General features: G+C 37.1%; 1 protein-coding gene across 1 annotated transcript; it reads right to left on the bottom strand.

The window, feature by feature from the left end:
* Positions 1 to 1113: 1113 nt before the first annotated feature.
* Positions 1114 to 3505, bottom strand: LOC140957949 (uncharacterized). The gene is made up of 2 exons (XM_073415369.1): positions 3151 to 3505; positions 1114 to 1688 (listed from the first exon to the last, which is right to left on the bottom strand). Exons 1-2 carry the CDS (start codon positions 3503 to 3505, stop codon positions 1114 to 1116), a joined length of 930 nt encoding a protein of 309 aa, XP_073271470.1.
* Positions 3506 to 14666: the final 11161 nt, after the last annotated feature.

Here is a 14666-nt window from a genome sequence, read left to right as displayed (position 1 = left end):
ATCCTGCACTTCTCCCCATACAGATAGTGTCTCCAGATCTTCAGGGCAAATACCACTGCTGCTAGCTCGAGGTCATGAGTCAGATAATTCTTCTCATGAACCTTCAGCTGTCTGGACGCAAAAGCTATCACTCTGTCCTGCTGCATCAGAACCGCGCCACGCAAAAGCTATCACTCTGTCCTGCTGCATCAGAACCGCGCCCAACCCAAGCTGAGATGCATCGGTATAGACTACAAATTCTCTCTGCCATGATGGCATAGCTAACACTGGTGCAGTGGTTAAGGCCTGCTTCAGTCGGTCAAAGCTCTCCTGACATTCAAATCCCCAATTAAACTTAGCGTTCTTCTTCGTCAAGGCGGTCATAGGTACCGCAATAGAAGAGAAGCCCTGGATAAACTTCATGTAATAATCCCAAGAAACTGCGGATCTCTGTCACGCTCTTCGGAACTGGCCAATCTCTGACTGCCTCAACTTTGCTGGGGTCGACCTCTATGCCATCCTGAGATAAAATGTGGCCCAAGAATGCCACCCTGTCGAGCCAGAACTCACACTTACTGAACTTGGCATAAAGTCGTCTATCCTGTAGAGTCTGCAATACTGTCCTCAGATGCCGACTGTGCTCCTCCCTGCTCTTCGAATAGATCAAGATATCGTCAATGAAGACTATGATGAACTGATCCAAGTACGGCTGGAATACGCGATTCATGAGATCCATGAAGATCGCTGGCGCGTTCGTCAGACCGAAGGGCATCACCAAGAACTCATAGTGCCCATAAAGCGTCCGGAAGGCGGTCTTATGCACATCTGCCTCCCTCACTTTCAGCTGAAGGTATCCGGATCGAAGGTCTATCTTAGAGAACACTGAGGCTCCCTGAAGCTGATTAAATAAGTCTTCGATCCTAGGTAATGGATACTTATTCTTCACTGTAACCCTGTTCAGCTCTCGGTAGTCAATGCACAGACACATGCTGCCATCCTTCTTCTTAACAAATTACACTGGCGTGCCCCATGGAGAAAAACTAGGGCGAATGAAACCCTTATCCAGTATATCATGGATCTGATCCTTAAGCTCCTTCATCTCTGCAGGCGCTAATCGGTAGGTTGCCTTAGATATCAGCACTGTCCCTGGCATGAGCTCAATAGATAACTCCACCTCTCTGTCGGTTGAATGCCTGAAACATCATCAGGGAACACACTGGAGAACTCGCTGACCACATCTATATCCTCCATCCTCTTACTGACTGGCTCTGCCACTGATATGATGCTGGCTAAGAACGTCTGGCAGCCTCTCTTAATAAGCTTCATCGCACACATGCAGGAAATGACGTGTGGGAACTGCTGATGTCTAGTTGCCTCAAATACAAATGGCTTCCCACTAGGAGGTCTGACAGACACTGACCTCTGGCGAAAATCTATGACTGCTCCATGAGAAGCGAGCCAGTCCATGCCCAGTATGATATCAAACTCTGGCAGCAGTAGTACTATCAGATCTGCCAATACTGCCTTCTGCTGCAATCTGAGCTCCAATCCTCTCACTATCCGAGATGTGGACATCTGATCCTCGGATGGAATCGATACTTTGAATCCTGAATCCATCGTTACTGGTATGATCCCTAGTCGCTTCACGAAAGATTCGGATATAAACGAATGCGTAGCTTCTGAGTCTAGCAATGCATGCGTGGCAACACCTGCAATATATATCTTCCTTGCGACAAAACATACTATCAAATATAATACTGTTGAACTTAAGGAATTCCTTATTGGAAGTTAACTCAAAATCCTCAAAATTTCACTGACCCCACCCAATTATAAATCTCCAAAAGTTTGAAATTCAACTTTAAAAAACTCATAAATTGCAAATTAACCCCTTAAAATTTCAAAATTTGCATTTTGGTCCTTAATTTACCCATTATAACAATTTGGTATCTAAAATTTTCAGATCAAACAATTAAATTCTTAATTCCAAGTAGGTATAGTATGCATCCTAATTTCTTCTACGTTATCGATCCCAATAATTTAATCATCAAACAAGCATTAAACCCACGCAATCATGCGAAATTAAAATCTTAAATAAAATGACACTACAAGAAAAATGATTTTCCGCAGCACGTCATCAACGGCGTGCATTAAAAGCACGCTGTGAATATTACTTTTAACGACGTGCACTCATATGTGCGCTGTTGATATTATTGCACTTGACAGTATTAACGGCGTACTTTAAAAGCACGCTGCGGATAAGTAATATCCGCAGCGTGCGTTTATGTGTGCCGTTAAAAAATTATATAAACGATAGCGTGCATGTAAATGTGCGCCGTTAATATTTAGCGATGGTTTTTTGAAAACCAACGCAATATTTATATTAGCGACAGTTTCTTTCATACCGTCGCTATATTAGCGACGGTTTGACATTAGCGACAGTTTAATACAACCGTCGCAAAATTCAAATTAGTGACGGTTATATTATAACCGTCTCTAATAGCGACGGTATAAGTACGTCCCTATTAGCGACAAATTAAAAACCGTCGCCATTAGCGACGGTTTAATACAAAACAGTTGCTAAGAGCGACGGTAAAACCAAAACCGTCGCAAATTGTCTTTAAATATCACCATTCGAACCATATCCTACCACACCACTTCATAAAACTTAAAATTTTTCTCTCTCAAGCAATTTAAATTTCGATTTAAGGTACGTGTTTTTGTTTCGATTTTTTTTAAATTTCGATTTAAGGTACGTTTTTTTGTTTCAATTTTTTGTAAATTTTTAAGTGTTAGTTAAGATGAATATTGTTATTATAGTGTACGTTTTTTTAAGATTTATTAAATTATAAACGTAATTTTTTTTATTGTAATAACAAGATTAGCGACGGATTTTATTTTAATTCGGTCGCTAAATAGCGACGGGATTTTTGAAACACCGTCGCATAGTAACGACGGAATTTTAAAACCGTCGTTAATTAGCGACGGTTATGCTATGACTATCAACAGCGTGCGTAGGCGCGCCGCCAATAATAGTTTGTATTAACGACGTGCTTATGAACGCCGCGGATAATCTTGAACTTTCAACAGCTTGCAACTTTGCAGCGTGCAATGTGAGCTGCGAAAAGCGAATTTGCGCGCTGCGAAAAGCCATTTTTGTTGTAGTGTGATTACCGGTAATCAGTGTCAAGTCTGGCGCTGCCTCCGCCTCCTCGGCATGCATCACATAAGCCCTACCAATAGTGGGACCCTTGTTCTGAGGGCAATCTGCAGCCTTGTGCCCCTCCTGCTTGCATACGAAGCATCTGTAGGTGCCCCACATGCATTTGCCATAATGATATTTGTTGCACTGCTCGCAAAGCGGTTCTCCCTCCTGCATAGGAACCCCTGATGCCTGAGGTGGCCTCTGCTGTCCTGGCCCCCTGTGCTGACCCTGGGACTTCTGCTGTCCCTGCTGTCTAGATGGCCCGGTACACTGTTTCTTCTGTGGCTGTGCACTGGACTGGGCCTGATGCCGCTTCCGCTGCATCTAAAAATCTATATCTCGCAGTGACTGCTTTGCCTGAAAAGCGCAGGCAGTGGCCTCATCATAACTCGCCGGCCTCATCAGCATGACGTCTCGACGGATGGTAGGTCTCAGTCCATCTAGGAAATGCCTCAGCTTCTGGGCAGCATCCCCTGCTATCATGGGCACGAAGTGGCAGCCCCTGTCAAACTTGCGGATGAACTTCGCCACTAATAATTCCCCCTGTCGGAGGCTCATGAACTCTCTCGTCAGGCGGCCCCTGACGTCAGCTGGGAAATATTTCCCGAAAAACATCTCCCTGAATCTGGCCCATGTGAGAGTAGCCACATATACAGCATGTGCGGCTCCCTCCCACCAAAGGGACGCTTCATCTCTCAGCATATAGATGACGCACCTGGCCCGGTCGCCATCCCTCATCTGCAGATAATCAAAGTGTAACTCCAGCGACCTAATCCATCCCTCTGCAACAAATGGATCAGTAGTACCCCCGAACTCCTTCGGGTTGAGCCTATGGAACTGCTCAAAGATATCATTCTGCTGTCTAGGAACCTGCTCCAAAAGTCTAGCCATACCCTCGAGGACTCGGGTAGCTGGGTCCCCTGGCGGTGGTGGTGGAGGACCCCTGCCACCCTCAGAAATATCATTCACTCTGACCATCCTGGATTCGCGTCTGAGAGGCATATCTGAATACAATCCAATTAAGACGTAACCCATCATGCAATTAATCTAGTTTTGAAGTTAATGGACCTTACAGTGTAAAAACAATTAAACATAAGCAGTAAATCATCATATTGCGTAAATCATGAAATCATGCAGGTGATAACAATAAATCATTTAAAACATTTAAATCGTAAAGCTTACAGACTTGAGGCTTTATNCTCTCATTATGAAAATAACATTTAAATAAATCATATGCATGCAATCCTACTTAAAAACACCATTTAAAAATTATCATAATTAATTACTAATAAAATATACGAAGTAAAATAAGCGAGTGAAATCCTACATCCAACAGTAAAATATAAACAACGTATAAAATCATCGTATCCTCTACAAAACAAAGAAAATCGTATAAGTGCGGAAAAAGCATAAGTCTTCGGGTCGTGTCGCCCACCAGGTCTGCTGACTCAGAGTACAACACCTCCCGTCTCCTCATAATCTAACTCACTTGCATCACACACGCCTAGCGAGTCTAAAGACTCAACACACATGTACCAGGAATAACAAGTACATATACGTAGCACACAACAGTAAAAAATAGCATAATGAACATACATTTCATGTCTGCCGTAAAATTGTGTACATAATCGTATCCTGTCAAAACATAGTAAGATCATAGCATGCATAATCGTATCGGCATATACGTGTTAATTTACTTAATTTGAGTTCAGTTCATTAGCTGTGACTTTCATATCATCATGTCAGTCGATGGATCCATCTACGTGTAACCGCGGTACCCGGCGGCGAGGATCATCAGCGACAGCATTACCCGCCCACTGAGTTCCGGCCTTACATGTCATCGTGTCATCATGTCATTGTGTTAGTCACAACTAAATCACTTCCTTCAAAACGTGTCACGTATTCATCACTTAAATAAAAGCAAGTATATACGCAATTTTTCCTTTAAACCAAGCATGAACCATAATTATCATAACTGCGTAAAAATCGTAAACATGATGCATAAACATTTAAAATAGCATAAATTTGTGCTCAGGGCGCTGTCTTGACAAAAATCTCACCCAGGGTGCAAAATGACCATTTTGCCCCTGAAAATTCAAAAATTATCATTTCACCCTTGGACTTCTAAAATTGACCCGAAGCTTACCAGACTCCTTAAAATGTCCCAAAACATTTTTAAAAGTATTCCTAAACGTAAACTCGAACCAAATTCACAACTTCATCGATTCGTTTTAAAACTTGGACCGGACTCTCGGTTTTAACCGAATCGACTAGAAACTTAATCAAATTTTCTCAACTTTTTATCATACCTTAAAAACGCAAAAATGTTCCTAAAACCATGTCATTAGCCCCTTTAACACACGACTGAAAATTTCCAGAAATTCACCTAACTCTCGGCCATCCCCTTTCCTAAAATCCCATTACAACACATGGCCCCCAAACCATAATTCTTTCGGTCCTCCCTTCTACAACCACCTGTCAAACCATTAAACTCACCATTAGGAACCTAACTACCCTTCTAAACTAAGCCAACCCAAGCAAAAGCCACTACACAACTCAAAACCCACGCTGCACACCAAAACCCACGACCATTCAATACCATCGATCCACCACAGCACCAGCAACTCACAGCTCACTCTAGGACCTGTAACGGACCCATGTGGGTCAGCTCCAAGGCCAAGGACGAACCATGCACCGCTGCGACTCCCATTCGCTCGATCTACACCAACCATCCCTCACGCAGCAAACAAACTTTCGGCCCTTCAACTTACAACCCCAACCCGCTTTCTAATCCTTGAAACAGCATCCTGTCACCAATATCATCCTCTTAACAACATAACACAGCATCCCCCTTGCACAATCACCAACGAAAACGTGAGAAGTGAGCAGCAAATGAAAGAATGCAATAAACCCATGAAAAATCCACTAATCCTCTCTACCCATGCTTGGATCGAGAGTTTTACATGCATACATACATACACACCACTAATATGGCATGCGTGATGCAGAAAGGAGGTTGCAAGCGTGCCTGATGAGTGGAAGAACAAGAATGGTGCAATGGAGACCCGAAAGAAGATTTTCTTTTGCAAACCAAGAGAGAACCGACGCCTTCAATTGTTGAGCTCTGAAACCGAGGGTGGTGAATGCTGAATGGGAAGGGAATCTGAATGGAGAGGGACGTATATCAGCTGTGGGGGGTTACGGGAGGTTAAGGGATTTAATTAGGCTTAATGAGATTGTAATTAAAAAGGTTAATGGGCTCTAACCTTGATAATTAAAGGTTTAAAAGAATATTTAAGCCCGATGAGCCTAAAATTTCACTCGTTAAATTCAAACACACTCCCGAAAAATATTTCGGGTTGAAAAGATCTTAAAAATATTAGCCGAACTCTCAAAAAGTCTCCCAATTCGATAAAATTTACTTTCTGTTAAAAATTAAAATATTGCGGGTAAAAATACACAAAAATTCTCATTTTTAAAAAATACACTTAAAAACTTTTAAAATTAATTTATAAAATAAATCGTGTATTTAAAATAATTTTCCTGAAAATTATCCGGTCTCCGATCCTCGTTCAAGCGTGAAAAGCATTTAAAAAACCATAATGCATGAACTTTTAAAAAGTTCATGAATTAAATCCTATCATGCATGAATTATGCATAAAACACATAAAAATAATTAAACATATACTTTAAAATAAAACCATAGATTGCATGCACTCAGGTTACGTGAATTAAATTCCTGGACTTTACAGAATCAACATAAATCGCTGTCAAAGGAGTCAAGGTTCAATATGTTATGCCAATACAATTTATGCATGAATGCAACACAATAAACATTCAAGACACATAATAGCAAACAACATCCACTGAATATTCTTACACGCCAATATAAGCGTCATAATGATATAGGTTTGAGCGTACCTCAACTATAACGTACAATACCACAGTAATTTCTTAAGGACTTTCTGATGAACTCGTCCAACGATATAACCTACAATATAAATTCGCTATACACTTCAATATATTGTATTCTAACCGACTAAAAAAATTAAATCGGCTCGGTTAACATTTGAATTCTGAGCAGCCTATAAAACCCGTTTAAAATCTAAAATTTCAAGCTTAATACCTCAAGAATATAAGCTAAAATGCACAACAGTGATCTCACGGAGGTGGCTCGCCAGAAAATTCGCTGGAAATACTGTTCCCACGTCGGAAACGAGCTGAAAATAGCTGAAAACATGGGGAAAATAAAGGGCTTCAATTCCTTGCTCAATAAACCCCACATCAACAAGAAAAAACCGAAGCTAGAAGCTAACCAAATCGGACAAAGAATGAAACACAGTGGTTGGCTCGAACGTGAAGGATGGAGTTATGTTTCTGCCGATTCAGCTCAGAGACGGAACACGTAGCTAGGTAAAACCGACTGCTGGACTATCGTTCTACTACTCCGGCAGCTGGCGGCGCGACGCGACTGATGCAGAAAGAAGAGGAAAGGCGCAACGAGGTGCAAGGCAGGGGATAAGCTTTTCTCTTTGGCTACTGATACACAATAATATGAAATGGGTTGGGTTAAATATTAATTGGAAATGGGCTGGGCCTATATATATTGGGCCTCACAACCACCACCACAGTTTAAAGATGATGCCATTGAAATTTGAATTATTTATTGAGTAAATTACGAAATAATAACTAAATAATAATAAAGAGAATATTGATTGTAGATAAAACTATAACACAATTATTTAATATATTTTGAGAAATAATAGCAAAGAGAAAAATTGATTGTAGAGAAATGTACAATTGAGAGGAATTGATGTGTGAAAATATTAAAAAAAAAGTGATCTTGTATTTATATTTGACTAGTGGGGTAAAAAAATATATATATATTTGCAATTTGGCCCTATTAAATACTTATTGTGGTGTGGTATTCAGTGGCCGTTGACCCAAAGGCATTTAATTTTTTCTTTAAAAAAAATCGAGTTCTGGGCTAGTTCCGGGTCGAATTCGATAACGGTTTCGGATCCGATTCACACATACCCATGCTTACATTCAATAATGAGCGACACTTCATCAATACTCACATAAGTATATATGATAGGTATAACACATCAAAACTCTATATATAGAAAAGTTTGAACCATTGTTTTTTAAATTATATATATATTGAGATCTCTGAAAATTTTAAACATATTCTTTAATTTTTTTTGTTATTTAAAATTTTAATATGACGCACATATTAANGTAAATCAATATTTTTATGTATTTTGTAAAGAAAAAAGTTAACCAAAATTTTATATATCCCTACTAAAACTTGGGATCAACATTTTGTTATTTTATATTTTATTTGTATGATAAAAAATTTATTGCAATATTCAAAATATTAAATTTTTATTTGTTTTTTTAAAATAAATTTTTTAGTTGTTGATGTAAAAATGTTTTCATTTAAATTTTTTAAGATAAATCAAAATTCTACAACAAAAAGAAAGTTAATGTAAAGGTCATTTTGTCTAATGATCGACAAATTAGATATTTTACACTTTTTTGAGTTTACATAACACTTCTCATATTTAGCAGTATTAATTTATAGAGAGATAGCAGATAAAAATTGTTACAAATAAAAACATTCATATTATGTGTTTTTTTAGAAGCATATTAAGTTACATTCCATTAAATTCAACAATTTGAATTCAAATTCAGTATTTATAATGTGGTCTTTCAATTCTTTGGGTTTTATTATGTTACTTTACATTAAATTCAAGATTTTGAATTCAAATTTAGCATTTATGTAGTTCTTCAATTTTATTTTTATTATAAAAATAAGATCTTTTTGAAAAAAAGTAAAATATTTCAACTTTTTTTCAAAACGATCTTAGTGTCATTACCATACGATTAGGGATGTAGATGAATATCACGGACATGCTAAAAAAAACATTTGTTCTAAATAATCAACACTACAAAAAAAAATGCCCAACGACAACGGTTTTTCACCGTTTGCCTTAAAGTCTATCGCTAATTTTAGCGACGGTTTTTTCATGATTTCTGTCGCTAATTTTTTCATTAAAATAAAAAATTACTTTTAATAAGTTAATAAATCTAAAAAAATTACAATTTGACTATGCTAACAATATTCATGATCTTAACTAACACATAAAAATTTACCGAAAATTAAAGCGAAAAAATTTACCCTAAATCGAAATTAAAATCGTTTAAGAGAGAAAAATTTTAAGTGTTATGAAGTAGGGTGGAAGAAAATGAATCGAAATGCGGGTATTTATAAACAGTTTGCGGAGGTTATTGGTAAAACCACGGTTATTGGTAAAACCGTCGCTAATAGCGACTGTATTTTCAAAAATGTCGCATAATCTATATTAGCAACGGTATTTTCAAAACTGTCGCATGTTTAAATTTTGCGACGGTTTTACTTATAACCGGCGCTATATTTAGCGACGGTTTTACTAAAACTGTAACGTCCGAAAAACCAACCTACGTAAACCAAATGCATGCAAAATTGTTTTAATTGCTTAATCGTTTTATTTAATTATTTTTAAATGCTTACATGATATTTATTGTATGATTAAATGTATGATTGCATGATTAAATGATTATGTGACATGTTTTCATGAAATTAATGATTTTACCCGAATATTCGATAATAGGCAGGGGAAAGGAGACCGGGGACGACCAAAACAAGAATATGTAATTTTATTTATTTAATGGCAAGACTTTCTAATATGATTTAAAAATGATTTGATTTTCCTAAAAATGTTGGAGTTCGAATTATTTTACGAGTCGAGCTCGATTTTTCCCGAGAAGCCGATTTTGGGCAAACAAGAAGTTTCAAAAGATCAAAAATATTATTTTTGGGAAAATTATTTTATAAAATTTTATGTTTTAATTAAATAAGTGTTATTGGACCAAATTTAATTAATTTAAGTAGGCTCAATTACCCTTAAGCTTGCAAGCCCAAAATCGAAACCCATTAATATGTTAATTAAATTATAAATAAGTGTTTTATGTCTTCAAAACCTCTTAATTCAGCCTCCAAAACAGCCGAGAACACCTTGCACACACTCACAAGTATTTTCGAAAATTTGGGAAGGAAAGAAGCTTGTGTTCTTCGTCATTCGATCGTCCAACGTCGCACCCTCGCCGAAATCGTATATTCGAGCGTTATAAATGCAAAGGCATGTTTCTTAAACTCTTTTAAAACATTATACAAATCATAATATGCTTGATTTAATTGTTTATGAATGAAAAATATTGGGTTTGATTATTTTACGGTATGATTCGTATTTTTGACGTTTTTATGATTTTACGCTTGTTTTAAAAGAATCGTTATTAACCCAACACGCTGCCAATACATGATATAATATGATAAAATATGACCAAACATGACAATTTTTTTAAAAGAAATAAAGCTGGAAAATCGTGGAAGAAAGAAGAGAAAACCGTGAGTTGCATGGCTTGTACAAAATTTCAAGGGACTTGGCTAGGGTGCATGGAGGCTTGGGGCTCGACTAGATCTGAGGGTTGGGTCCTAAGGGTCGTGGCTAGGTCCTAGGAAGAGTCCTAGGATATCTAGGACTCGTGGTTCAGGCTGGGGAGGAGTCCACGAAAGCAAGGACTCTCCCCCAAGCACTTCTCGCGCTGGATCAAGGAGGTGGCCGAGTGTTTCAGAGGGTGGCTCGGTTTGGTGCTGGGCTTGGTGGTCCATCAGGGTCTATGGTGATGGGCAGGGGTCGGGCCAGGGGCTGGAGTGGCTTGGGTCACTGTTGGCTAGAGCCAAACGAGAGAAACGCGAGGAAGCTCCATGGTGCGCAGGTTGTGGTTCTTGCTTTCAGGGGGTTCGCTGCAGGGGTGGAAGGGCCTGGGCTGGTCTGGGTTGGGTCTGGACGTGGTCCAGGGATGGTTAGGGTTAGGTGGGCTCGGTGGTGGCTCGGCGGGAGGAGTCCTAGGGTCACTAGGAGTCTGTGTGCGTGAGGTTGTAGCAGCGAGGGGTTTGGGTTGTGCGCAGGGGGAGAGTTGCGTGGGTTAGGGCTGGTCCGAGGGCTTGGGCTGGTCTTTGATGAGTCTGAGCGTGGTCTAGGCTCGGTGAGGGTCAGTACTGGTTGATGGTTCAGGGGTTGTAAGGTTCCTAGAAGGGTTAGGAGTCCTAGTGCTCCTAGGAGACTCACGCACACACACTTGTAGTTTTGGTCTCAGTTTCCAAGCGAATTTGGGCAAGCTACGGGATGGTTCTTTGGGCTGGGCTTGGTCAAGAGGGTGCCTAGATGGGTTGGCTTGGGTTTGGCTTGAGGTGGCTCGAAAAAATAAGGAGATGGCTCGGGTGGTTCGATAATATGTCGATTTCAAAAATTAAAGAACTAAAATTGAATCCATGGGTCCACGGGTGTGGCTCATGACTTGGAGGGGTAAAATAAATAATAAAAATGCTATGTTTAAAATTTGGGATCAAAATATTGAGTTTTAGATTTTTCCGGGATTTTATCGTCGCACGAAACGCTAATTAAAGAATTAATTGAAAAGCCTAGTTTTAAGCTTCATAAAATTATGGAAAATTATATTTAAGCTTAAATAATTAATTATAATAATCCCATGTCATTAAAAGTGAGAAAAAGATAAATTCGAGAATTTTTACGTCCAAGAGCAAAACAGTCTTTTTACACTTAGGAAAATACGAAAACGCTTGGCAGCGTCACGAAGGATCATAACGCATGTTAAATGATATTATATGATTTAAAATGATTTTGATGATAATATGTATTTTTATGATTTATGTTAAAGCTGTGCAATTTATACTGTTTAAAATGCTATTTTTGGAAAGCTGTCTTATGTTATGATTTTTTAAAAAAAGGAAAAATATTTTGAATGATGTGAGTTGACTGTGACAAATGATATGATATATGATATATGAGTTGTGGAGATGACGTGAGAGCCAAGGCCCCAAAGGGAACTCATATTCGGGCCAAGGCTCCAGAGGGACCCCGTTTACGAGCCAAGGCCCAAAGGGACCCCGTCTATGGGAAAAGGCCTCAGAGAGATCCCGACGATCGTATTTCCACGGTGGAGCCTAGTGCATACCCCTTGAACCATGTGGAGCTAAGACTGCAGTCGACCAAAAGATAAAAGCTAGTCACTTTCGAGGATCAAACTTTACTCAAAATGATATATGATTGAAAGCTTATGATAAAAAAAGATTTTTATGATATATGATTTATTATGAGGATTAAAGCTATTTTTAAAATGATTTATTTATGCTTAAAACTTATTTTAAATGATTTTTTTAAGGATTTATTTAAGCTTAAAGTTATTTTAAAATGATTTTACGATTTATGATTTAATTATGCTAAAATGATTTTATATGGTTTGTTTATATTCAAAAGCTATTTTAAATAAAAATATGATTTTAATGCATGTGATTGTATATGTATTATTTGTTGTCCATGTTTAGAACGTGCTGAGTCTTTAGACTCACTAGGTTTGTATGATGCATAATTTGATGATTTATGGGAGGCGGTGACAATTGAGGGGATCAATAGTTTTATGATTTAAAGATTTATGTTAATGATTTTTATTAGAGATATTTTTATGCTTTATTTTTATTGTTAGTTGATCTTTCTAAAGATCAATTTAGGAATTTTGGTTAGTCGATGCTTTAGGATTTATTTTATACACTCGAGAGTTCATATGTTAAGTTTATTCATTTGGTATTTTTGGAGTTATGATATATGCTTTAGTATAAAAAAAAAATTCGAGGTCATTTAAAAAAAAACCGCTAAGTAAAACCGTCGTTAATTTAAAAAATGTGACATATTTACTTTAAACCGTCGCTAAATTTAGCGACGATTTTAAGCAAAACCGTCAATTTTGAAATTAGCGGCGGTTTTAATTTAGCGACAGTTTGTAGCAAACCGCCGCTAAATTTAGCGACGGTTTTGCTGGCAACAGTTTACACAAACGATTGTTGTTTGTCCAAAAAACACTCTAATCGACAACGATTTTCTAAAATCATTGTCGATTGTCCAAAAAACACGCTAATAACCGTTGTCATAAACGCTCAAAGACAATGGTTTTATAGAACCGTTGTCATTGACCATAAAAACCGTTGTCTTTAACCCCCAAAAGACAATGATTTTATAAAATCGTTGTCTTTTGCTTAAAAGAACGCTCTACGACAACGGTTTTAGTGTTGATTAGGAAATTTCTTGTAGTGCAAATTTGTTCTGAACTTGAGCTTAAATTATTTTATTCGATAGACTCGTGAGCTTCAATATTTCATTACTACAATATAATTATATAGTATAATATATTTCAAGTCTTCAAGTATTTATTTTTTAACAGTAGTTTGAATAGATCGTAAACATATAATGAGCATAACAACCCTATTGTTCCAATGAAGAGAATAACCTATTATTAGCTTTTCGGAGAATTTCTCGACAAACAATTTCATTTCAAATCTTTTGAGTAAAACTCAAACTCAAACAATTTCATTTCTAACTCGATTCGATTCATTTACATTCTTAATTATATTATTTATTTTTGGTAGTGTAAGCATGCTTTTGATTTGATTGCTTCATTATTAATGAATATTCATAAGGTACAATGTACATGGACCAATTGAGAAGGTAATCCAAACTAATTTTGATGGCAAAGGTTGGTCAAGTTCCCTTGGGGCTTGGAGTCACGATTGATGGAACATAAGCCAACACTTTTCATCATTTTTTTTTCCAAATTTTACTCGGATTTTGAATCTATGAAGACTTGAAGTTTAAGTGTTTTTAAATAAAACAAAAGACGCCATTGTTGAATGCGCATAGTAATATAAATGGTGTATACTATACTATACATATATATTCGGACAAAATTTCTTTCTTTTTCCTTTATGAATAATTATCGTCCCCAATTGCTTCGACTGAGAAGTTTTGCATTTAAATAGAGTAGCAAATTTATTTATTTATTTTTCTCTTTTAAAAAAGAATATTCACTCAACAGTTTTCAGTAAAAAAATTTTCTTTTTTCCAAAAATTCATACGCATTTTTTTTTCTAGCTACAATTAATTGGGTTTAGAGGACTTTTCTTTCTACCAAAATTGGGAGCGGTGGATGACACTTAACCAAGAGGCCGTGTCAAAAAAATATATGTTCTTTGATATGATATTTGACTAGTTTATAAGCTCTAAAAAAACAACTTAAAAATTATTTTAAAACTTATTAGATTTTATAATTTGTTTGGTAAAAAAAATTAAAAACAACTTATATGCTGTCAAAATAAGCTATCTGACAACTTATAAGCTAGAGTAGCGAGGGGATGTTGATTAGGTATCTGAAATAGAATAATCTAATATTTGAAAAATATTAGGTGACTAAGATTTTTATGACGGAAATAAAATAATCAGTCATTAATTTTTATTTTTGTCTGTGGTCACATTTTGACGATGAAAATTGATTTTGTTTGTGGTCACATACATTTTAATTTTTTGTCTTT

Source organism: Primulina huaijiensis, chromosome 14, assembly GCF_012295235.1.
Source record: "Primulina huaijiensis isolate GDHJ02 chromosome 14, ASM1229523v2, whole genome shotgun sequence".
Classification (NCBI taxonomy): Eukaryota; Viridiplantae; Streptophyta; class Magnoliopsida; order Lamiales; family Gesneriaceae; genus Primulina; species Primulina huaijiensis.
The sequence above is the reverse complement of the archived record's forward strand: the minus strand, read 5'-3'. Positions and strand labels throughout refer to the sequence as shown.